This window comes from Vicugna pacos, chromosome 3 (assembly GCF_048564905.1).
Source record: "Vicugna pacos chromosome 3, VicPac4, whole genome shotgun sequence".
In the NCBI taxonomy this organism is placed as follows: Eukaryota; Metazoa; Chordata; class Mammalia; order Artiodactyla; family Camelidae; genus Vicugna; species Vicugna pacos.
In genome coordinates this window covers 95,879,941-95,906,662 of record NC_132989.1, presented here as the reverse complement: position 1 = coordinate 95,906,662, position 26,722 = coordinate 95,879,941, and the positions used below count along the sequence as shown (strand labels likewise).

The following is a 26,722-nucleotide window of genomic DNA, read 5'->3' as shown; positions in this document are numbered from 1 at the left end:
GAGGACTCACACACAGTAATGAGGGCTATCTGGGGAATTTATTATTTTCTAGTTAGCCCTCAAATTCCAGTGTTGTGAGGGAGTGGAAATATCACAAGAAGTGAAATCTATAAATAATGTAAAACCCCTTTCTAGTTCATAAGAGCAAACTTCTCTCCTACTGAGCCTTTGGGAACATACCTATCTCTTCCAAGAATCATACGAGCTGATCGACCCACTTTTTTGCTGAAATTATAAGTGAAAAGAGAAAAAAGCCACAGGATCCTTAGTTCTCGCCCTGTACCGACCTTTCCCCCCAAACCCCAGAAAAGTAAACAGCAGTAGGAAGAAAGGCTTTGGACTGAGCACCTAATTGAACTGTGCTTATCAGAGTCTGGAAGTAGAAATAAATACTGTATGTACAGAGTTTTTGTTAAAATTAGAATACCATTCATTTCTCCCCTCTCTTAAATTTATTTCTGTCCTCTTTTGCATTCCCCAGTTATCCAAGCTTAAACTCCATCTGAGCTAATGCACTTGGTCGTTTCAGAAAAGGTCATCAGTTTTCCTTAGGGACGTGTTTGTCTGCTTGTTTCCGGAGACTCATATTGGGACTCGTCAGATCACAGGTGCTATGATTTCCCCCATAATTCTGCCCTCATCAGAGTAAATTACTTTTCAGTCATAATTATTGTTACTTAAGTATTTTGTCTGGCATTAGCAAAAATAAGAGAATGGACAGCCCCTGCTTTTGGGCTGGCCTCTTGCCAAAGTTACCCTTAACTAACAGCACAGTCAGCCCTGCACACCCACAGGTTCAGAATCCACGGATTCAACCAACCGTGTATTTTTTTTTTTTAATTCCAGAAAGTTCCAAAAAGCAGACCTTCAATTTGCCATACTCTGGCAACTATGTACACAGCATTTACATTGTAGTAGGTATTAAAAGTAATCTAGAGATGGCTTAAAGTGTAAGGGAGGGTGTACAGAGGTTATAAGCAAATATCACACCATTTTATATAAATGGGACTTGAGCGTCCATGGATTTTGGTATCCGCTGCGGAGTTCTGGGACCAATTGCCCACAGACACCGAGGGAAGACTGTATCTGTTTTGTGCAGGTGAAAATCCTGGATGGAGGCAATAGAAATATTTGAATCATGATACAGAATACAGTCCCCTTTCCTTAGTTCCAAACTGATTTGAAAATCATAAAATAAGTTTAGGTTATCTCCATACACTCAGTAACATACCTAAAATACTTTTAATTATTTAAAAATTTCTATATGATACCGATGAGGCAATGAAACTCATATCCTCTTAAAGGCTAATCTAGTTTTAAGAGTTTTTTTAATTTTTAATTATAAAATAATGTATAAACATGACAACTTCAAAACCCATATATTAAAAAAATAAGAAGTGAAAGTTTCACCTAATTCAAGTAGGCTTAGGGATAGAATTAGGGGACTGTTGCAAACCCTGGTCACCTCTATGACTACTTGAGAACTTAGCCTAGGTTATTCAAAGTTCACAAATCTGAACATTATCCTTGGCTGGGGTGAATGAAAACTTCCTTGCATTATGCTGAATTCTGTCTTACTTGGATATCAACTATGTTTTTCAGCCATAAATGGGCATGTGGGATTTTCAGCATAGAAAAGCTTGAATCACACATCACTTTTCAAAGACACTTTCATTATGTTTGTTGAATAAAAATCCCGGTAAAGCCTTTGACACAATATCCAGTAAATAACAAGTGCTCAGTAAATATTGTCCAGATTCATAATTATGCTCAATGAGGTTTATGTGCATAATATATTTAGTCATTTACAACAGGTACTTCTGAATCTTTTAGAGACAAGGATCTCATATACAAATGTGAATAAGAGTCCTGGGACTCTTATTAAAAGCATAAATCCTTGAGCTCTACTCCTCCCTAAAAAATCAGATTTTGCAATTTTTCAATGCAGCCAGCAATCTGAATTATAAATTCATAGCCCAGATACTGATTGTACACAGTCAGAGCTGGGGATTCATACAGGGTCTGTAAAATTCAGGTGACATCAAATGCTGTAACTGCTAAAATCCCCAAGAGCCCTTCTGAGTATTTGCAAGCTTAATGTGGTTTGTTAAGATAAATGTCAAAAGAAACGGGGTGGGAACTTTAAATCAGCTGAATCACAACAACTGGCTACTTGGGCTTGGGCTAGAGAAAAGGGCAGCTGAGGTTTCCCCTGGCAACGAGGAGGAACCACCTGCAGAAGGGAGGTAAATACAGCCTGGGATCCCATGTAGAGCTGGGCTAATTTGGGGAAATGGCCGTTGACTATTCTTCCGCTGCCGTCTCAGACATCAAAGACCAGCCACATGGGAGGAAAACATACAGTTCTGTTGTCTCTGTCCCTAAGCACTTGGCTGCCCTACACAGCCTAGGCTCTTTTTTTATCTACCTCCACACTCACTTCAGTCTAAAATGGAGGGTATTTCTCTGTCCCTGGCAGGAAAATGTCAGCAGAAAGGACAGAAGGTCTCCTTCCTACCCCTTCCTCCACTTGCTCACAGGACTCGCCGAGAAGTTTCACGAAAAAAGTCGGGGGGAATTCCGTTCAGGAAGGGAAAGCTGGTTTTCTCTTCCACCATCACAGCACCACCATCTCTTCTTCCCGCCCACTGTCGCACTAATCCTTCCCGTGTGGCAAAGGGATCGAGAGTAACCCTCCCCAGGGCTCTGCTTCTGCTGTCAGCCTGGGAGCTCCCTCCCCGCCTCACCATAGCCTTCAGGACACCGGCCTGGGTTAAAAATCCCGTGGAGGGCTGCTGTTAAAAGACAGATGACATTTCTGTCTCCGTCTGTCAGAGATAGAATTTCTCACCCTACCAAGCAATGCGTTTGTAATGTGAAGATACCAGTTAGTGGAGAGAGGTGGTTGCTTTTGTTCTCCAGTTCACTGTAGTTTGGAAAATGCAAGTTAATTTCAATGCCCACCAAAGATTAAATCAGAATAAATTCCATTATCTGGCATTCCCTTTACTGAATGGAGGGTATCTCTCTGTCCCTGGCAGGAAAATGTCAACAGAAAGGACAGAGAGGCCCCCTTCCTCCCCCCTCCTCCTCCTGCTCATAGGACTCACCATGAAGTTTCATGGAAAAAGTTGGCGTCTCCATGTACCAAAGTGTGATGACAAATGATGCTCATAAGGGTGTGTGATGGGCACTGTGGCATCCTGAAATGCCTTGTGAATCATGTTCCCCAAATTATGGTCTCGTTTTGAAGTTAAATATGTTTTATTATCATGGAGTTCATTGGAATGTGGCTAGCTGTGTATGATAAATATGACAACCATGATATCGAATGTTTAATCAAAATACCCCAGTCTTCAGATGATGAATATTTAGCTGTATGAGATCCCCTGCCAATATACATGCACAAACACACACACATATATATTTTACGTGTTCTCAACTTTCTAGATAGTCATGAAGGAAACATTTTACTTCCATTTATAACAAATATCGTATAAGTATTTTTAAGCCTTTAGGCCTATTTCCCATTTACAATTATAAACTGGATCAAAGAAATTTCACTCAGATTAAGCTGTTTTACTCACCAAACCATCTTTGTCATAGGGTGAGTCAAAGTTATCCAGAAATTTCCTGAATACTTGCTCCTCCGTCCATTCTCCATTTTGGTACTTTGGATGGTGTTTTGCGTTGTATACCTCACGAAGGTCTTCAATAGTTATGACGCCATCTCCAGTCTTGTCCAACTTTCTAAATGCTTGCATGATCACCTCTTTTCTGGCTCTGGACATTGGAGGCTAGATGCATAGGAAAAAGCACATCCACAGACATACACAAGCAGATGAGCTTTCCTTGTATTACCCGTGATGAAGAATCGTATTCCTCTCAATGATGTGCAGCCGTTTGTGTGCTGTTAAATGATGTGTGTTATGAGATTGCTCCGAAAAAATCCCTAAACGTGTACTCAACCTCCTGCCCTTCTCATCCACAGTGTGCTAACGACTTCGAAATCAAAGCCTCACAATTGCCAGCCCAAACCACGTGAATGCCAAACTCGGGAGACACAGGGATTCATGGGGCCACTTACTCGTAATGTGAGGAGAAATTCATTGAAGTCTATTGTTCCATTTCCATCTTTATCAAACCTTCGGAAAAGCTCCTCTGCCTCTTCCTTTTCTATGACCACAGCATAATCATTTAACCCTTTCACAAATTCTTTGAAGTCAAGCGTTCGATTGTTATTGTCATCCATAATTCGAAACACTCTAAAGATAACATACAGTGAAGAAAGAGAAGAACACACAAAGAACAAGGTATAAGCATAAAGATTTAAAAAGAAAACTGCTCTCAAGGTTTTTCTAAGTTTTCTCAGATTCTTCTCAGTATCCTCCTCCCAGCATTAGAGAGCCTCTTCCCAGTCTTCATAAAAGATAACAAAACTTTAAAAAATGTACTGTATGATTCTAATTACATGACACTGAAAAGGGCAAAACTATAATGGCAGTAAAATGATGAAGGGAAAGGGAGAGAGAATAGGTGAAGCACAGGGGATTTTGAGGGCAGTAAAACTATTCTGTCTGATACTATAATGGTGGATTTACGACATTATGCATTTGCTAAAGCCCATAGAACTTTACAGTACAAAGAGTGAACCTCAATGGGTACACTTAGAAAAATTATTTAACAAGTCAGGGGATTCTAGAAAGAAATGCAGGCTGTGACAAGAGAATCTAACTGTGTCATAGAAGTTTAAAGCAACTCACTGAAGGGAAGTGGAAGTGGGGGTTTAGTGAAGGTACTGATTTAAGTAACTTTGGAAATGAGTAGAGTCTGTAAGACTAAAAGCAAAAGGAACTGTGCAGAAGCACTGTACTCTAGTTGATAAAGATATTTCTCATGGTGGCATGAGCTTAAAATTTTGATATTGCTGCCAGCACTGAACAACTGAGGAAATGGACAGGGGATGGTGGGAGCCAGGGTTCTGACTTGGAGTGAGAATTTACAGATAAGCAGAGGAGGAAGCTAGAAAGATCTGATCCATGTGTTAGAGAACTGAGTTGGAGACATCAATATGAACTCGTGTTTAGCTTAATATAGACATAGATGACTACATATACATATATATGTACGCAAATATACACACACAAATATGTGTATATATTAACCTGTGTGTATAGATATATATATTTGTGTGTATGTGTCCCTGGAAGTAATGGGGACACAACTGCCTGCGAGCAGAATTCCAAAATCTGTAATTGCCTCTGAATGACAGTTCCTCCTCTCTCTTCTAATTCAGCCCCTACCGTCACAGCTCTAGGAAGTGTCTCTCTCATTGCCCTGCTAGGTGTCTCTGGTACCTGGGCATGTGACTCCCTTCACCTCCAGTTGTCCCAGAAGCTGCACTTTCTTGTAGCAGACAAGACATTCAGTCTTGCTGAATCTGAGGCTAAGAACCAAAAAATTGTCACAAGGGACCTCAGAGAGATCAATTCTGTCAAACTCTGCATTTTTACAAACAAGAAACTGAGACCCCAGGAGACAGTGATGTGCTCAAGGTCACACAGCCAGTCAACCTCACCTGGGGGTGCCCTGTATTTCCCTTCCATCCCCCCTGCCACCCAGGGGTCCTACCTGCCCAGTCCTTTGATGCCCGCGGAGCCCCTGGCCAGGCACTGCAGGCGGAGCCTTTCTATGGGATCGGTGGCCGTGGTGAGCTTCTTCTTGGCCTGAATCGCCATCTCTCTGTCGTGGCGCGCAGTCCCTGCCATCTGAGAGAGAATCCAGGGCAAGTCAGCAGGGCTCGGGCCTCATTGCCTGCCTCTGGCAGAACAGGATGACAGCAGCCTCACTGAGAAGGAAATTCACAGTAGGCTCTCTCGTCCACTTCCCAAGAACAGTCTCAAACCTCCCAGAATTTCTGATGTTCAGCTACACCAACTCTGCCTGGCATATTTATTACTTAGTTATCTAGTCCTGAGAACATTGGATCTCTGTAGCCTGGACAATAGTTTTAAATATACAACCATTTCTCTCAAAAAACTGAAAATAGATTTACCAAATGGTCCAGCAATCCCACTCCTGGGCATATATCCATAGGAAACTCTAATTTGAAAAGATACATGCACTCCAATGTTCACAGCAGCACTATTTACAATAGTCAAGACATGGAAACTCTAGGAAGCTAAATGCCCATCAACAGATGACTGGATAAAGATGTCATATATTTATACAATGGAATACTACTCAGCCATAAAAAAGAATAAAATAATGCCATTTGCAACAACATGGATGGACCTGGAGATTATTATTCTAAGTGAAGTGAGTTAAAAAGAGAAAGAAAAATACCATATGATATCACCTATATGTGGAATCTTAAAAAAAAAAAAGACCCAAATGAACTTATTTACAAAACAGAGACAGATTTACAGACATAAAAAATAAATATGGTTACTGGCGGGAAATGGGGTGGGAAGGGATAAATTAGGAGCTCAAGATTTGTAGATATTAACTAGTATATATATAAAACAGATAAACAACAAGTTTCTTCTGTACAGCACAGGAAACTATATTCACTATCTTGTAGTAACCTATAAAAAAAAGAATTTGAAAAGGAATATATATATGTACATGTATGCTGTACACCAGAAATTGACACAAGATAGTAAACTGACTATACTTCAATTTAAATATATACATATATGGCCATTCCTTGATAAGATTTTATCTTTCCAAAGCCCTCCTCCCATCATAAAAAATAAGTCCCATTTCTGTAATCTCTTTTTGGGCCAACTTTATATGCTTTATTCTTTTATTTAGAATTCCCCATATTCCCTTTGGCTCCAGATTTAACATTCTCCTCTTTGATCTAAATATTGATTTTTGTTGCTTCTGTCTTTACTGAGATTCTCAACACTTGGGCCTTGATGGTTCCTCCCAGTAATTAGCATGTTTTCCTGGATTAACAGGTTAGTGTCCATTAACACCTACCTAAGTTCTCAGGACAGGAAAAAGCATTTAGACTCTCTCCCTTCTGTCAAACACATATATTTTTCCTACTGTTTGTTTTTTTGTTTGTTTGTTTTAAATATTCAGAAATAGGAGAGAGGTCTGGGAACAGTGTATCAACTGTCCTAACCCTGCAGGCAGGCTCAGGCTCTGAGAACCTGCACCAGAGAGGAAAAGCTACCAGGCTGGGGGTCTGCAGACCCGGGCTCTAGTCCTGACTCCACTCCTGGTGAGATATGAGCAAATCTTAGGGCCTCGGATTCCTCCTCCTCTGTTAAATGAAAGGGTTGGATTACATGATCTTTAAATTCCATCTCTGCTCCAAAAACCACGAATCCTTATATGAACCCACTGACCAGCCAATGGAGGATTCTAGAAATCTTTTTTAGGGTGATTTGTGAAGAAAATGAGAGCTTGACGGATATGCAAAGAACAGCATTCAGGGTGCAGGAAAAAATGGTGTTACTATGGTTCTGTCCGACACTTGAGGGTCCCCTTCCCCCTCCCCCAAGCGCTCGCACTTCTCGCATCATCGGAGGTGACAACACTCAGATTCGTGCAGTCTGAGGCTGCTCCCGCCAGCACAACCCATAAAGTCTCCCCTACAGAGTTCTCCTAAATCACTTTAGAGAGAGGGAATCTCAGACCGAGACCCGAAGCGAGAACAGATCACTCAGGGAAGCACGTGTTTAATGGCCTCAGGTCCAAGTGCACCTCCCAGAGCCGCCGGGCTGGTTCCCCACTCCTTGCCCCTCGCGTGGAGGAAAAGAGGAGCAATTCTCCCTTCCCTGGGATGCCAGGCCCAGAAGGAGGCCTTTGCCTGTCTGGGTCCTGCTGCTTCAGTCCAAAGTGGGGAGAAGCTGTAAGTTGAGTGAACACCTCCTCCCTCCCTCCCTCCGGCCCGGAAAGTGGAGGTTCCCCAGTTCCAGAGGGCGGCTCACACCCTCTCGGGGCGCCTCTCCGCTCCTGGACGGCAGGTGCAGGGAGTGCCTTCAGACTCTCACCGGACGCGGGCACCTCCGCGCACATCAGTTGCCTTTCCGGCAGGCAGAATCATCTTTCTTTTCTTTTCTTTTCTTTTTAATTTTATTTTATTGAGTTACAGTCAGTTTACAATGTGTCAGTTTCCAGTGTAGAACACAAATTTTCAGTCATTCGTCAACATAAATTTTTTTTTAATTTATTTATTTTGAGGGGGTGTAATTAGGTTTTCTATTTATATATCTATTTTAATGGAGGTACTGGGGGTTGAATCCAGGATCTCATGCATGCTACCACTTGAGCTATCCACCCCCCGAACACACATATATTCACTGTCACATTCTTTTTCACCGTGAGCTACCACAAGATCTTGTATATATTTCCCTGTGCTGTACAGTATAATCTTGTTTATCTATTATGCATATGCCTGTCAGTATCTACAAATTTCAAACTCCCAGTCTGCCCTTTCCCACCCTTCTTCTCCCTGGCAACCACAAGTTTATATTCTATATCTATGAGTCTGTTTCTGTTTTATATTTAAGTTTATTTGTCTTCTTTTTTTTTAGATTCCACATATGAGTGGTATCATATGATATTTTTCTTTCTCTTTCTGGCTTACTTCACTTAGAATGACATTCTCCAGGGACATCCATGTTTCTGCAAATGGCATCATGGTGTCTTTTTTATGGCTGAATAATATTCCTTTGTATAAATATACCACAACTTCTTTATCTAGTCATCTGTCAATGGACATTTAGGCTGTCTCCATGTCTTGGCTATTGTAAACAGAGCATCAATTTTCTTAGAACCTGCTTTTGCCTGTTACCAGAGCTCAAGCTGACAGTTCCCACGAGCTCTGATTCCTCGCCCACAGCCACCCACAGAGCCCTGTGTTCAGGATTCCTGGGCAAGGCCACCTCCTGCTCCCTCCCTCATCCTCCTTGCCTGAGGCCTTCCTAGCCTGGACTGTACCCTGCTGGTGGCACCAGTCCAGGCTCCTCCTACGTGGGAGCAGGAAGTAGGAGCTGGTGGCTGTCACCTGCCCTCCTCATCCTCTAAATCCACCTGGGGTCGCATGTCTTTCCTGCCCTTCCCACCACTCAACACTACTTGCCCACAACTGTCCCCAGCACCTCCCGTCCTCATCTCCACGACTTCTCCCCTGTCTTTCCCACCCTACCCAACCTGCCCTAATTTCCCACAGCAGCCACAGCAGCAGGTGGAGCGGGGAGAAACTGAGGTCTCGCTCCCAGATCAAAGAGAGACAGCCAGAGACAGAAGCCCTGTGCATACCTCCAGGACTACATTAAAAGCATCAATCCCTCACATGTGTTTTGCTCCCACTGTGTGGTACGTGTGTATCCAGCCCTCACAGAAACCCTGAACTTAACTGAAAACAGGGACTCTAACAGTTAAAGTCATATACACTCATGTTCACAGCAGCACTATTCACAATAGGGTAGGAACAACCCAATGTCCATCTGTGGACAAATAGATAAACAGAATGTGGTCCGTCCACACTATGGATTATTACTCAGCCATAAAAATGCAGGAGTACTGAGAGCTGCTACCAGGTGGTGATGCAGTAAAAGAAGATAGACACCAAAGGTCACATATTGTATGAGTCCACTTACATGGAACATCCAGAATGGGCAAATTCAGAGACAGAACACAGATTGGTTCTGGGGGGAGGGGACAGTGGAAAGTGACCTCTTAGTGGGTACTGACTTTCCTTTTGGGGTGGTGACAAGGTTTTGGAACCTGACCTAAGGTGGTTACACAATAGGGTGACTGAACTGGATATTTTTAAATAGTTAATTTTATCATATGTGAATTTCATCTAAATTTTTGAAAACCCTATAAGCTAATTACTCCTATGGTTCATCTTTCACAGGTAAAGAAATTGGGGCTCACGAAAATTGGTGACTTGCCCAGGCCCCACAGTTAGCATGGCTCATGGTAGGTAATTCATGCACCATTAGGACTGTGGGACCCCGAAAGCCCCCCCACCTCCTCTGGCAACTTGGAAACTAGGGCTTGTTTTGGTCAAGCAACTTGGCCCAAAGTCCTGGCCAATACGGCAACACCGGGCTTCTGACCAAGCAGGCGTCTTAGTGCTCCACCACCTTGTGAGATACTGCAGAGCATTTCAGAGCACGATCTGATGGCACCCACACATGGGCAAGCAGGGGAGAGTCTGGGAAGACACCCTGCCCATCCCACCTCTGCAGGTGACCCTACCCAGCGACCATGCAAGCAGTTAGCTCTGGAGTCTAATTTGATACATCCAGGAAAAAAAAATTACATTCTCTCCTGCCACTCACCCTACCATGGTACTAGAAATGCCCATGCTGACTACCCTTTTAAATCATTCAATGACCCAGTTCATCAACAAATAGCTAACATTTATTGTGTGTTATTTTCAAGACACCAGTGCTGGAGTGGAAGCAAGGCCTTGAATGAATTGCTTAGAATCTTATATTTGAGTACAGAAGTCTCATAGTTAAGCAGGGCAGAAAACAAAATTTGCTAAGAACTGGGAGCTTTGGGAAAAGGCACGATCCAGTAGGGTCTTGGCGTAGAAGAGCGATACTCAGAGCTTTGTGTGAAGGCACCTGGCACCAGGGCAAGAGTCTGTCCCCCAAACATACGTCACGGACATCACAGCACTGAACAAACGTCCTTGTCTCGAGAAGACCCTCTGTGAGCAACGAGGAGCCCGCATGGTGACCACAGAGCACATCTAGCCAGGCCCGCGCAAGGCAGGGAGGAGGCTGCCGTCCAATGCACGTGGCCGCAGCGCCACCTCGTGTTGGCAGGGCGTCTGTGCAAGTCCCTGGTCCAGTTCTTCAACAGACTTCAATATGGTAAGCTCGGGGCACTGTGCTAGGCGTGGGGAAAGAGGGAACGAGACAGACCCCGCTTACAGTAACCCCACGGCTGAGCTGTGGGAACTCAGAAGACGGCGGCTAAGCAGCCTCGGAGTGGGGCTCTCTCAAGACTTGTCAGAGGAGGAGATGATGTATAAGCTTTGATCCTAAAGGAGGGTGGTAGTTATCCAGGCTAGGGTACCGGGATAGGAGAAGGAAGGCGACTGCATTATTTCCCAAGTGCTACGGCCAACGCGAAAGGGAAAAGAGTATAACTAGAGAAATGCAAGTATTTTAGTGCGATTGAAGAGTAGAGGTGTGGGGAGGTGTGGGGGTGAGGAAGAGCTGAGGAAACTGAGAGGGAATTTGGAGGAGTGGAAACTTGGAGAAAGATGAAACTGGTCAGATAAGCAGGCACCAGATCCCCGAGAGCCTGGGACACCACGGTAGTGAGTTTGGATTCTGTACTGAGAGCGACAGGAGACCACAAAGGGTTTCAAATGAGGCAGCAACAGGTTTGCATGGTAAAAGACCCTCGGGATAAAGTGTGGGGGATGGATAGAAAGGTGGGACAGGGTGACCAGAAGGAGGTGAGGCCATGCTGGTGAGAACCAGGTGAGAGGCCGTGCTGCCTGGAAGGAGGCACTGGCGGTGGGAGCAGAGATTGGAGATGGAGAGTAACTGCGAGGACGGCTGAGGGAGGCGGTCCCGGGGCTCCATTCCCAGATCCTGCTTGCCGCTCCCCACCCCGCACCCCCAGTGCTGGCGGGAAAGGACGCACATGGGCCAGAGGTCTGGAGATTTGGAGCACAAGCTGTGTGGACCCGGCAGCAGCAAAGCCAAAGGAGATTTTGTGGTAGTGTTCACCAGGCCGCCTCACGCTGGTCCCAGCTAAGGGCTCCCCCATCCCACTGGTTGGGGCACAGCTGCCTGATCCTGCCAAAGCTCTCTGCCTGGATTGAGAGAAACTTTTGGAACGAGTTATGGAAAACTTAACATGCATGGAGGGCTGTCTCTTCATGATTCTCAGCTGAGTTCTTGGACGTCCTCTTGCTGAGTTCAGAAAAAAATTGAGTTGAATCTTTGGGGAAGAAGGATTCGCGCAAGCCCCACTTTATTGCGTAGTCTTTGGTTCCCTCTAGTGGCAACATGCTGAACTACATCCTCCCTGGTGCCCACACAGGCAGAGCTGTGTCTTCAGCCAACAACCAGCAATATAAAGGTGGATCTTAGACACAAAAGACCCTTTTTGAAGGCAGTGACCGGAAAAGTAAACCATCTCTACTGACTTTAATCCATTCAAAAAACTGGTTATTATTATGAGGTAGGTGGCAAAAACCTATAGTTCTTCAAGAAGTTTTCCCTTAGAATAAATACTAGAATAAATATTAGATCCCAGTGCTTGGAATAGCCTAGAGGGTGACTAGGGTGTCCCCTCTCTGAGGCTGAAATGAAAGACTCAGACTATTTGGAGACTGTTGTGGTTTCTGCAGCAGAGACTGGGAAACCCCCCAAAAGGTATGACAGGTGTGTATCTGTGTTGTTGACACTGAGAGTTCCTCCATCGAACCCATGTGAGTTTTATTCAACTCAACAGATCTTTAGCACCTGCAGCTGTGCGAGCGACTGCTAATTCTTCAGGTAATATTACTGAGCTGTGGTTCCAAATGGGTGTGATCTTGCCCCCGGGGGAACTTTGATAATGTCTGGAGATGTTTTTTTTGGTTGTCACAACAGGGGTGAGGGATGCTACTGGAATCTAGTGGGTAGAGGCCAGAGATGCTGCTAAGCATGTGAGGAGAGCCCTTGACAACGGAGAATTCTGCAGTCCAAAATGCCAGCCATGCTCAGGTGGAGAAGTCCTGCTGCACAGAAGGACCTGGGGCCAGCAGGGGTGCCGTTGGAAAATAGAGATGCCTCCACCCCAAACGCAGCAAATTAGCATCCCCAAGTATGGGTGCTGGGGATTCGCATTTTCACACTTCCAGGTAGTTTTCATGTGAACCTAAGTTTGAGAATCTCAGCTATCAGAGAGACCAAGTCAGCCTCACGGGGCAGGAGTAAGACCTTGTGGGGAAAGGCTAGAGGGAAGACTGTAACAACACGGGTAAGATACAAGCACGAAGGGAGGTGGTAGTGATGGCGTTAGAGCCAGGCCAGGGGCCAAGCCCCTGCTCAAGGCTCATGTGGTGAGTCCTGTTGAATAGAAGCCAGCAGAGACCCAGAGAACCCGGTTAACTTGCCTCAGAATGTGCCGCGAGGCAGTGGCAGAGTCAAGGCTGACCTCCACTTCTGTCTAAGTCACTCTGTTCCACAGCTACAGCAAGTCACTGATCAATTGCTTTGGGAATTCAGAGAAGGCGCATGAAACAAGATGAAAGAAAGGCAAAGCTTCCGGGAAGAGATTCCTTGGAGTGCTGGGAGAATTTCACAGCAGAGGAGGGCGGGGACAGCAGGGCAGAGCAAAGCAGGCCACTCACAGGTCCTAAACGTGACCCTCGGCCTGTCACCCCAGGGTCCTTGCTTGGGTTTTCAAAACTTTAAGGCTCAGTGTAAACTCCTTCTGGTCAAGATGAACAATTTCCCTTAGTCCCTTTTGAAGCTGTAGTGGGTTTTTTTGTTTGTTTGCTTTGTTTGTTTTAATAAAGTGATTTACGAGGTGTGTTCTTCCCCACAAACTATATTTAAAATTATTTCTGCAATGTATGAATATATGAGACGTCTGGGTTTTGTCTGTCTTGCCAACTTCCACATAAGATTTAAAGTATGACGTTATTTACTCTATCTTTTAATGACACAAGTATACTGTGGAAATAAGGAGTCATTAAAGCCTGGCATCTTACCAAATTTCCTCCGCACACAAATACATTTTCTCAGGATGTTTGAAATCCATGTATCAGCTGCCGTCAACATGCAGGCAGCCCTACAGCCCACCTCTGCTGACTCGTAGTCTCTCATTCTTTCCACTGATCTTCAGAATGTGAATTAATTCCTTATTTTGATGTTCATGATATGGCACAATTAAGAATAATATTTCATAAACATCATTGTTATAAAGTGTTTATTTCATACATCTTCTTGAAATTTCATCATATTCATTCGACCAGGGTTGAGATTAGGGCTAGGTAGGTTACATGCATAGGGCACAAGGTTAAAAGAAGCCCTAATGTGTCAGGATTGTACAAATGTAAACCTCACACTTGCCCATGCCTGAAGGTGAGTGCCTCCTTAAATAGTTTACCCCAGGCACCTACCTCATCTCACCCTGGTCCTGATCTTGAATTCAACATATATTTATTGAACACTTATGTGGACCACAAAACAGCAATGAATGAGATAGCAAAAGCCCTCCCAGGAGTTCACATTCCCTGGGGTAGTTTTAACTTTGTTGAATTTGAGTTATAGCTGATTTTCCAGACATTGCCAGTGGGTTGATTCCAATCTCCTTTCTCTGCTACATTTCACTTTCAGTTGGGTGGTCATATGAATGAGTTCTGGCCAGAAACTCAACTGAAAGTGCTAAGGATTCTGGAAGAGCTCTCCCATCTCTTTTGCCTCCTCTTGCCTTGAACAAGAATGCAAAGTCCGGAGCCATGGCAGCCTTTCTGCAGTCATGAAGAAAGGGCCAAGGGCTCACAGGGATATCAACTTAAAGCACTTAAAGTCCAAGCTGCTGAGCCAATGTAAGCAGCTGCCTGACTCCACAATCCTGTCATGTGAGAAATATAAGCCCCTATTTGCTTAATCCATTGATGGTCCAGTCCTTTGTCACTTGCAGCCAGAATTATTCCTATCTGATACAGCTGACCAAAGCTTATTCCGGTAGTGTTTGGGTTGACCCTAGATATCAACATTGAGCTGGCTAAAGTACCTATCAATCCAGTCGGGGGGAACTCAGCTCTGCTGAGAAACAGGAGGAAAGAGAAAGTAAAATGCTTATCTCAGGAGGATTTCATCAGCATTTAGCAGCTTCTGCAGTATTTTTGGCTACAAAAGAGAGTAAGAAAAACTGCTTAGCATGATGTTCAAGAACCCATGTAACCAACCCAATGTGACGCAAGCCCAGGTTTAATAAACTCAGAGGCCCCAGTGCTAAGGATCTTTGTCATAACGAGGGTCCCCTGGGGATCTCCTTTGGAGGCAGGAGCTGTTTTAACAGCTCTCTCCTTGCTGTCTCCTTCTCCATCCCGCTCTTCCCTTCTGCTCTGCCCTGAGTCTCTTGGGTTTTTACCAGGAAATTACTTGCAGTCTATTCTGCGTCAGGCAATCTGCCAGATCTTAAAGAAGAAGAGTAAGAAAATATCTAAACTACACAAAGGTAAAGGTGAGCAAAGCTTGGGCTGGATCTGTGCACAAAATGCAAAAATAAATAAATAAAGGGGGAGTGCAGAAAGGAAGGAAGAAAAGAGAAATAAAACGTTTCTTCCAAACTTCCTGGTTTCAATGATTACACTCTCAAAAACAACCAGGTAACTTTCAAAGTTCCCATTTTTCAGGTGCCATGAGGCCTGGGCCTCAGTGATTTCAAACAAACTGCAAAGACAAACCCTCAGTGTATAACTTCCTCTGCTTTTATACGGGGCTGAAGCCACAACTCTGATTACCATTTGCCCTTTTGAAACATTAGTCACCAAAATCACCTACTTAGTAATTATTTTGCAGTCATTTAAAATGCTCCTTTTGAGATCACTCATCTATTTAAAATTTATTTGATAGTCACTTAGGAACCCAGCTAATTATTTGCAACCTTTGTGTTCTTAATTAATACTTTAAGAAAACCAGAAAGTTCTAATGATTAGAAACCCAAAGTCAGAATGCTGACATAAGATAGGAACGTGTTGTCCAGCTACTCATAACAGAAGCAGGTTAATTGTCTCTGAAAATGACAGAGGTTTACTTTCCTCTCATGTAAAAGAAGTCTGGAGGCAGTTCAGGTAGTTATCAAGGTCCTAAGAAACTACTGTCTTTCTACCTTACTATGTTTCTTTTTTCCTCAAAGTTGCCTAAAGTTACAAAATAACCATAGCCGCTCCAGTCATTGCATCCACACTCCAGGCAGCAGAAAAGAGAAAGGGGAGAGGGCAAGAAGAATGCACTTCCCAGAAAAGTCAGCCTTTTGTAAAATAGATCCCAGAAGACTCCACCCAACTCTTTTTGCTTAAATCTCATTGGGCACTCCTGCAAAGGAGGCTGATTGTATGGTCTGAATGTTTGTGCCCCTCCAAATTCATGTGATGAAATCCTAACTCCCAAAGATGGTAGTATTAGGAGTTGGGGACTTTGAGAGGTGCTTAATCCCCTCATAAATGGGATTAGTGCCTTATAAAAAGAGGCTCCAGAGAGATCCTTCACTCTTTCCACCACATGAGGACACAAGAAGCCATCCATGTACCAGGAAGAGAGCCTTTATCCAACCATGCTGGTGGCTTGATCTTGGACTTCCCAGCCTTCAAAACTGTGAGAAATAAATATCTGTTGCTTATAAGCTACCTCGTCTGTGTGTGTGTGTGTGTGTGTGTGTGTTTTTATTGCAGCCCAAATGGACTCAGACAGCTGGGAAACCTAATTTTAGGTTGGGGACTTTGCCATCTCCTGGTCGGTCCTGTTTATAAAGAAGAGGACGAGATTGGCTTAAGAGGAGGCCACTGGCAGCTTCTGCCACAGTTGGCAGAAGAAACAGTCCTTCCAGAAAGTAAGAGTGTAACCATTTCCAGATCAGCTTACCCTGTAACACTATGCAGAGCCTGAGGCTTTTTTCAGACATACCGACCAACTGACGGCCCCGGTGGAGGAGACTGAACTGCATCCCAGGAGCAGAAGTTAGCACATTAATGATTTCTCAGTCCTCAACCTCTGTTCTTCCAAAGCAAATAAGATTTATCTTAACACAAGCAGTTATCAAGGATGCCCTGGGTTTAGGCAAACATAACCTGTAATGATCTAGACCTGGGAATGTCAAACCACAGCCCATAGGCTGAATTTGCCCCTCCACCTAGTTTTGTAAATGAAGTTTTATTGGAAAACTATCACACGTGTTTGCTTACATGTTTCCTGTGGCTGTTTTCATCCCACAACAGACAAGTTGAATAGTTGCCACAGAGGCCTCCCGGTCATGAAGCTTCAACTTCAAAACCGCATGGTCCCTCTGGGACCACACAGAGGTAACATTAGTAGCAAGAGGTGACACTTACTGAGCACTGGCTCTGTCAGGCTCTCTGCTGAAGGGGTAGCCTGTGTTATATAAAGTATTCATTTATAGTTTGTTTAGAACAGAAAGTATGTCTGGTGCAAGGTAAGTTTTGACAATAACTCTGCTAGTTTAAGAAGTGCTTTTACATACACTGGTGATAACTATTCCTACTTCACAAAATAAGGAAACTGAGGTACAAATAAATTGAGGGCTTGTCCCAGTTCAGGGGTAAGTAGCAGAACCAAGGTTCTGAATGGGGTCTTCCTGTGCCAGCCACTCCCCTGGGGGCTTTTGTAAATTACCCACAACATTTCAGAAAATATTCATTTATTTAAACGAGGAACCACTGTCATCACCACATGTCATTCATACATAAAAACTAAGATAATCTTATTAGCAATATTGAGGCTAAAGAACACTAAGCACAACTAACATCGTAAGTTACTGGAGAGCTTCCACCCATGACTTTCCTGTCTGGGAAGAGCTCCTGTGGAGGTCAAGGCCACCTACAGAGGTGACACACACAAAGCAGAGCTTCCAAAGAAGTAATAGCATCTTTAATCCACCCCTCAGCCAAAGACTGTGCTGCTCACTCAAGTGACATTTTCCAGTTTTTGCAGTATTTTAAAACTTTTTAATTCTATTTGACTTCAGGTTATGAGGTGATATGATAGGAAAAACAAAATTGTTCTCAGACTGGAAGGAAAGCAAGATACTGGGGAGCAATGGAATTATGGCCAGGGATGTGCAAAAGATTCCACTCCAAAGAGTATCATGAATGGCGGAAATGTTCATGGACATGGACGCTGGGCTGTCAAGAGAAGGTAGCGTGTGGCCCTTTCTCTAACACAGTAACCATCCTGTAATGCTACCATCTCCCAAATGCCAGCTTGTTTCTGAAATATAGAGAACTGCTCCTATGAACCCTGTAGGGGGGGGTGGAGTTTTTTATACAAAACCATCTGAGATCAGAATAAAGAGCAAAATTTTACAAGGACGATTCACTAGAGTAATGTCTATTAAATTAACAAATTAAAGAGATGAAAGCAACAGTTGAAGCAAACTAAACACGCCCACTTCTTGCACCTATGCAGCCATCACCTTCACAAAGTACCAGGCAAGGTCCCAAGACCAAGAGCTCCTTCCTTGCAGAGACACCCAGCCTTCCCACAATTCCTTATTCCATTATAAATCTCCTCATTCTCATCAGTCTCTGAGTTTTTGGATTATCTTCACGACTGTGCTCAATATTTGCCCAGGCCCTTCCCCTGATCCATTCTCCATCCACATCTGTGCTACAGGAGGGTGAAGTCTATGAACTGTATTAACCAGATTTTTTTGCTTTCAGACTTCCAGCTGGATTCACCAATGGGAGGCACCAGCAGGAGATCAGAGGGCAGGAGCAGGAAGGTTGGAGTCTTTTTGTCCCTAATTTCCTCTCTGCCAAGCCTCAGTTGCCAGGAACTGCACCCTTCCCCTAAAGGCTCCCTCCCTAACAGCAACAATCCTGCTGAGATCAGATAACTGCTCCTCCTCTTGCCCTTTCAAGTCCAAGGACAGCCTCCCCTCCTCACTGTGGCAGCCTCGGGTGTTTCATCATCCCTCATCTGAATCCCTTAGCCCGTCCACAGCTTTGTGAATTGTCCTTCAGTAAGCTTCTTTCTGTTACTACTTTTGACTGTGCCATCCATCTCCTGATGAGAGGTTGACTGGTACAATGTCTTTATCCAGCAGCTACCTGAACTGGTATAAGGAACTCTAGCCCAGCAGTCTTTTCAGATGAAGATACTTTTTACTCCCAATGCAAAGTGCTAAGAAATCTCACAGCCTCTAAGATGCACCTGCCAGCTCCACATCATGACCCCTTCTCACACTCATCATTGAAGCACAGCCCAGCTGAACATCCTCCCTACATAAATCTTTCCCTCTGTCATTTTCTAAATCACTGAGACTCTGGGTCCTGCCTCAGAGACGCCCTCTCCATCCCAAGTGCTCCCATAAATCTGGGGAACCTTGGAGCTTATCAGGAAAACCCATTCAACATGCAATCATGAGGTTCCTGGAGCTCCTGGATTTCTACCAACTTCATCTGCTTGCTATTTTCACATGGCTTTCCAAGACTTGCTCTTAGATTCTGTCACCAGTCAAAGCTAGTCTCGTCTCAGAGTTCAAAATTCAACACCCACTCTCTTCCACCGTTCAGTTTCATTCTTCCAACCATAGATGTTTGTGAGCTTATGAGACCTCTAGACTCCTGACCCTGCAGTTTCACCCCAGGTGAATAATTACCTACCTCATTTTCCTTTCAGGATCCATTTCCGTCCCTCTCCATTCTAGACACCTTAATACAAATACTGACCTCTCCTCCCCAGCGCCTTCTTTCTCAGCCCTCACTTGTCAATCTCTCACACTCCTTTATGAACGCCTAACTTGGCTCAATTTGTCTCGGTGTCCTCTCCTTAAAGGCAGGCTGTAAAGTGTAACTGAACAAACCCACATGCCAGGGTGGACAAGTGCCTTCAGAAACATGCAACTATACTCTTATATGACACTGGTTAGACTCTCCTTCCAGTCTTTTCAGAGGCTAATTCAAACCTTTGACACTCTCCTCCACACCTTGTCTTGAATTCATAGTAAAAATGGAGCCGCCAGATACGAATTCATTGACCCCACCCTCCTCCAAGTCTGTAAAGATGTTTATCTCTGAGACTATCCTGACTTTGTCCTCCCCCACCAAGCGGGGGTGGTGCTGAATTTCCTCCCATCTAAGGATAATCTATCCACCTACAGCATAGATCCCAGCCTCTCTTGGACCCTCAGCCATAAGTTACACCCTTTTCTCTCTCCACCAACTCCTCCCTTTAGTCCATGAATCTGCAATGATCCCTCAATCCTAGACTCCTTAGCTATTACCCTTCAAAGCTAAACTGCTTGAAAAAGTTTTTCCAGTTTTTCTCCTGCCATATTCGTACTTCAGTCCAGTGCAGTCTGGTCTCCACTCTGTCCCTCCAAAGGACATACATTCAAGAAGTCATTGCTAACCTGATTGCCAACTTCAACAGTCACTCTTAGTCCCTATTTCACTCCACCCTACATCTGACTCTATTGATCATTTCTCCTTCTTGAAACTCTTTTCTTTCAGTGTCTAGGAATCTACTTTCTTATCTCCCTTCCTTTCGGGACTGACTGACCTATTTGGTCTCTCCCTTGCCTTCTGCCTGCTTTTGTAAACGTCACTGTTTCTCAGGATTCAGTTACTTCTCCTCTTCTCAATCTCATAGCATCCCCTTAGCCATCTCAGCTGTGTCCACTGGCATAATCATGCTTCCCAAATCTTTATTCCAACTCATTCAGTCTCCTGAGCTTTGGAGCAAGATTTCAAATTTCCCACAAAACATGTACACCTTAATGCCCTCCAGACACTTCAAGTTTAATCTTCCAGATCCATATTCATTATCTTCTCCTCCTTATCCCTTGTCCCAGGAAATGGGAAGACCATTTCCCACTAACTGAACATTATCTTAGACTCCTTTTCATTCTCCACATTGAATTAGCAGCCAACACCTGTAAAATTTCGCCATCTTGACACCTCCTGAATCTCTGTTCCCTCCCTTGTCTCCATTGCCATGGATACCGCCTTAGTCAGGGTGGTCATCTCCAATTTCCATTACTGGAGGAACTCCTTAAGTAGTCCCCTGCCACCAGTCTTGCCCCTCCAACCTATCCTCTAGATGACTAGGAGAGCAATCTGGATAAAATGGAAATCTGAACTTCATATTCTACTCTAAGACCCCTTGGGGGCTCCCCATTTTGTACAGGCAAACAGCAAACGCCTTAGCACTTGATGTATATGTTGGCTCTGTCTATCTCTCTAACCTCGTTTCTACTAATTCTTTATGCCTTCAGGTCTATTCTGCATCTACACCCGCTTACATTTTCCAAACACATCCTGGTGTTCTGTATCTCAGCCTTTGTCCACGCAGCCCCTCCCTTACTGGTCTGGAGAAGTCCTCCTCTTCCTTATAGAATCCCTTTGGTGGAGTGGTGTAACCACTCTCTCCAGAGTAAAGCAGCTTACATCTTCCTTTGTATAATCTGTGCAAAGCCCACATAGCATCTGTGTGGCACTATGATGTCACTCTTTGCTTTCAGGACTGCCTGTCTGCTAGACTATATGGTCCTTAAAGGCAAGGGCTATATCCTTTGTGTCTCCTGTCTCATCATATCATCAGAACTTAATAGATGCTACCAGACTGCTATTGGAATTAATAATCACTATTGTTATTAGATCATTGCTATTTGAATATAAATACAAATGAATGTCAATGAAATCTCACTATTTCAAATGCACAATTACAAAATAAAATGATTTCTGTAGTTCTAAGACTTTAAGGAAAAAATAAGAGCTTTAAAAATGAGAAGGAATTCCATCTACTTAGTATGGTTTAACTATGCCCCAGACTGAAGGTAAGAGGGGTGGGCACCTGGATGAATGGCATTGCCGTTTACTAAGGTCCTTTTCAACTTCATGATTAATCCAATCGACTCTCTGATATAATTTTAACAAGCTGTGCCAAGTCTACTTTAGTAAGAATTCTGACTCTTATCTGATTCTAAGTGGTCTGCAGGGCACCACAGAAATAGCGCAACTTTGAATGTCAGACAAACCAAGTTCTGAGCCCAGACTCAACCTTCTCATTGTATTATGACTTCGAGATATTTAACCTTCTTGAAGCTCAGTTTTATCAGCAGTCTTACAGGCTAATTACAGCTGTTCATCCAAACACTGCACACACAAGTACCCAGTACATAGTGACTGCTCAGTGATGGTTACCTCCTTCTCCTTTCCTGAATAAAATTTATTTTTGTCCATTTTCACCTAAGCACCTCTTCACAAAGATGACAAAAGCCTCTCCCAAAAGCAAGCTATTTCCTCCCTAGACAGACAGCCAAGAACTCTCATCAGTTTTTTGGTTTTTCTTTTTTTATAAGAAAATAACATCTACTGTCTTCCTTTCTAACCTAAAATGGAAGAAAAGTGATCAAATCAACATAATAGATAAAAACTTTGATTTACCTTAAAGGCTAACCTGTTGCCACCAGTAGCTTTGAACTGAAACTATGGACGCTCTCTCTTCACCTGAGAAATCTGCCCCCCCATCCCCCTTCGCCTCCTCCCTCTCACCTTTCGTCCTCACACCTCATGGTCCGCTCTCTGCCTGCTAATTGGATGGCTTGAAATCACTGCTGCAAACTTACAGCCTCATTGGCTCAGCTCATTGTCAATGCCTATCCTGGCTCTGCCTTTTCTCAAGTTTACACTTCTGTTACCTAGGAAATCCAGTGACTGTGAAAGCTCAAGCTGTTTGCCCTAGGAGAGAAGCCAGCAGGAAGTTTTGTAGGCAATTGTTTGGTTTCTAGAATGGCACAACACTTGCCTCTAGATTTTATAAGATAATGTTCAGCAGATTCTCTTGTCTTTAGGTAACCCCTTCCTGCCCTTCTGTTGTCTCCAGATGGCTTACTGCTAGGGTGTCTTATTATCAAGTGAGATTAAAACCACAGCACACGGGAGCAGGCAGGCATAATTACAGGTGATTCAAAGCCCACCCTCTTCCTCCATACCCACACACTGATAGAATGTCATTTCCCACTGTTTCCATCCTTTGCTGCTTCTCTCTTTTCTCCTCATCTTTTCACTTCTCACCTCTTTTTATTGTTCCTTAACAATAAGTTTGCCAGATGAGAAGTGGCCCTGTTTAGAAAAAAACACACCAAAGTCATGCTCTCTCTCATTGTTGTACCCATGACATCTCTTTTACCTTCATTATTTCCTCCCCTTCTCTGGCTTCCATCACAAAGCCATGCAAGAACCAATGGCTAGACCTATGAAGATCTGTTCTGCATCCTATGTTGTATGTGTTCTCAAGTAAGTATGGTCATTGACTTCTACAGTCTCTAGAGTAAACTCTTTGTCTGCCTTGCCAGCTTCTCAGACTCACCCTGGAGATCAAGGGGCGATGTTCTCCATAGATTTTAATGAAGATTTGTTTTGATTGAACAGATTTGCAGCAGAGTGTGATTTGAGGGGCAAAAAAAAAAATCCACTTGTTCAAAAATATGCCCTTTGTCTCTCTTTTGTGGTTAAATACCCCTGCTTTTGGTCCATGACCCCTACCAGCCAGCAGGTGCCGACACTGGCAGGGATTAGATGTGCTCCCCACCTCCACCCCAGGGTAGTTCTGGGTGCATTCTCCACACACCATTAGCCATTTCATCCAAAAATACCCCTCCTTGCTGCAGCTGACTTCATGGTATTAGCATGTTCATTTGACTTTCGCTAAGTGAAATCCTTAAGCTAAACTAATAAGCTAATAAGGAGCGATCGCTTGGACAAGATGTACCACCAATGACAGATAAATCTGCCTTTTAAAAAATTAATCAGTAAGACAATGGGAAGCCAACCAAGAGCTCTCAGAGGACTGGGAACGAGTCTGGTTCATCTTTGCATCCTCCAAAGTGCCCAGCACGATACCTTGTACAGGAAGGAAATCAGTCAACGTTGGTTGAATCAAATTGTTGAATGGGCTAAAATGTATTCATATGGAGGACATTTAAAATGCAGAATCTGCTTTTCAGAAGTAGCTAGGTCCTTGTACGAAGTAGGAGTTTGTGTGACTCCACAAGCATTTCATTGACTTCCTTTTGTGTGAATAATCGGTTGGCATTTAAACAAAGAATGTAGCCATCTCGCAATAGCCTGCAGTTAGGGTGTGATAAACAAAACCACAGAAGATTGCCATGAGGGAGAATCACATCTACAGAGCGTTTAGTATAGACAGACACACAAAGAATCGATACGAGATCGTGTCTGGTAGATCAGTATGAGATGCTGGCAGGTGGTAATACAGAAATGTGTGAACAGAACAATAACCACATAATGAAAGGGAACAGCAATGGCATCTTGAACTTCCTTTCAGAATCTTAAAATGCACCTCTGAAAATATGTATTTTACATGTAAATTCTTAGTTTATGTCATGTTTCATGCCCATTAAAGCTCAACAAATTAAATATTTTGCTTGTGCTTATAATTGTTCAAATATGTAATTCTGTTATAATTATGGAAGACCCCAGATTTTATTCATAAAATAAACATAGATTAGGTCTGAGTATGTGAACTTGATCCCTAACTCTAGGCTTTTACCATCAGTCCTATCCCAGGAAATGGTCCTACTCTTTTTAGAGGCATATCTCCTCCCTTTTCAAAATTGTACCAGCTCTACTATTTTGGAAATTATAATGGATTTGCATTTCCAGTTATATTCAGATGCCAGTATAAATCCTGAATACTAAAACTTAAGGTACCCAAATAGAAAAACACTGAAAAAGCATATCTCACCCACAGAGATTTTCAAATCAATTTTAAGGTATAATTTGTATACAACAAACTGCACCCACTTAATTTTGATAGATGTATAAACCTACAAAGCCACCTCTGAAATCAAGATACAAAGCATTCCCATTACCCCATTTCCAGTACACCCCACCACAACCCACAGCCCCATGCAGCCATTTGTCAGTAGAGGTACATTTTCTTGAATTCTGTGTATCACCCAGGATGTACTTCTCTGAGTCTGGCTTCTTTTGCTCAGCACGATCATTTCGAGATTAATTTGCATAGTTGTGTACATCAGTAGCACATTCCTTTTTATTGCTGAGCAATAGTCCATTTTATGGATATACCACAACTTGTTTATCCATTCGTCTGTTTATGGACACTTTGTTTGTGCTTAGCCCAAAGCTGTTACAAATAAAGCTGCTGTGAACATTTGTGTACAAGTTTTTAGGTGGACACATGTTTTCATTTAACTTGAGTAATTACTTAGAAGTGGAATGATTTAGTCATATGGCAGGTGTATGCTTAACTGTTTGGGAAACTGTACAGTGATTTTCCTAAGTGACTGCACCATTTGACACGTGCATCAGCAGTGGAATATATGGATTCATACATATGGATCTCTATCTCTTTGCCAACTATTGGTATTGTCAGTATGCTAAATTTTAGCCATTCTAGTAGCTGTGTTGTGATAACTAATTGTGGTTTTGTTTTGCACCTCACTGATAACTAATGTGTTGAGTAATTTTTCATGTGATTATCAGTTATTTGTATACTTTCTTTTGTGTGATACACAAATGTGTCTGTTCAAACATTTTAACATTTCTGTCCATTTTTCTACAGGTCTATTTAGATATTCTAAATATAAGTTCTTAATCTGAGAAATGTGCTGCAAATACTTTCTCTCAGTTTATGGCCTATATTTTTCTTTTCCTATTGATATCTTTAGAAGAGTAAAAGTTTTCCACTTTGACAAAGTCCAATTCATCCAACGTCTTTCAATGTCTTTATGATTTAAGCTTTTAGGTTTTGAATTACAGATCTGTTTTCTGAAGGTTATGTAACATTACAAAGACTTTCTCTTAAAACTTTTATAGTTTCAGCATTTATAGTTAGGACTATGATACATTTTGGGTTAATTTTTGTGTATGGTATGAATTACCAGTCAATATCCTTTTGTGTATATTATTAAGTAAAAGTCAAATCCCATTCAGATATGCAATTGGTCCAGTACAGGTTGCTGAAAAGATTTTTCTTTTTCCATTGAATTGTCTGTCTTTGCACCTTTGTCAAAAATCAACTGTGTGGGTCTATTTCAGAATGTTCGAGAGGTGCATGCTGTGGTGGCCAGAGAGAAGTCACAGAGCCTTTGTATCCCATGCAAGGAAAGTCAACAAAGGGTTCTAATCAGGGAGTGATCAGATCAGATCAGATTTCCAGGTCATCAGGCCATGCTGGCAGCCAACCCTATGGAGGATGCTTGGAGGGAACAAGACTAGAGGCATCATTCTGGCTCACTGGCTGCTACTACTCAGATTTTATGGGTGAGGGTAGAGCCTAAAAGCACCCGGAAAAGTTGGCCTCACTGAGTTACCAGATGTTCAGGGAGGATTTTACGGTGAGAGCAGGAAAGAGGGAGTTACCAGCCAGGGAGACTCATCCCTAGGTTCCTGTGTTGCTTCTGAGGGAGATAAAATTCTGACCATTCATTCCAATGACAACACAGAGAGAGCTTCATGTCTGTCCTGAAGGAACTATTGCTGGATACCAGGTTAAGAGACTTCATAAGAATTGTAGAAATAAATCTTATCTCACACACATACTTCTGCATGTGACATACTCCTGACTGTGTGACATCCTTACAGCATGAGAACTCAGAACTGGGTAGACACCAGGCACCCAACTCCCCCTGCAATCAGGCAAATCCCATCCTGACATTGGCAGATACAGGCCTTTTCCTATGTCTGCAGGGAGCATTTGTAGTACCTGCTTCATCTTTTTACTTGAATTATTTCGAGATGAGTTTCACAACCCCAGAATTAAGCAATCCGAAACTGCGGTTTCCAAGGCCATCTCTTGTTTCTAATATTTTTTTTTACGTTGTTTTAATCCGCTAGATACTATACACTGAAACTTTCAAGGAAGAATTTAATTCCATCTCAGAATGCAAAAGCAAACAGGAGGGAAGGCAAAATATCTCATGAAAGCAACAAACCAGAGGCAGCTTGGCAGAATAATGTGGGACACGGAAATCAAAAAGTCCAAAAAGAGTGGACGGA

General features: G+C 43.1%; 1 protein-coding gene across 2 annotated transcripts in view; it reads right to left on the bottom strand.

Annotated features, from left to right (window-relative positions):
- CAPSL (calcyphosine like) overlaps positions 1–22,198 on the bottom strand; it is a 30,582-nt gene extending 8,384 nt beyond the window's left edge. For both annotated transcript variants that reach the window (XM_015235416.3, XM_006199664.4), the window contains exons 1-4: positions 22,124–22,198; positions 5,632–5,768; positions 4,088–4,265; positions 3,588–3,797 (exon numbers count right to left, since the gene is read on the bottom strand). In XM_015235416.3, the coding sequence (XP_015090902.1) occupies positions 3,588–3,797; positions 4,088–4,265; positions 5,632–5,768 (525 nt within the window). In that variant the 5' untranslated portion in view covers positions 22,124–22,198. The remainder of the gene's footprint in view (positions 1–3,587; positions 3,798–4,087; positions 4,266–5,631; positions 5,769–22,123) is intronic.
- Between the last annotated feature and the right edge of the window lie 4,524 nt (positions 22,199–26,722).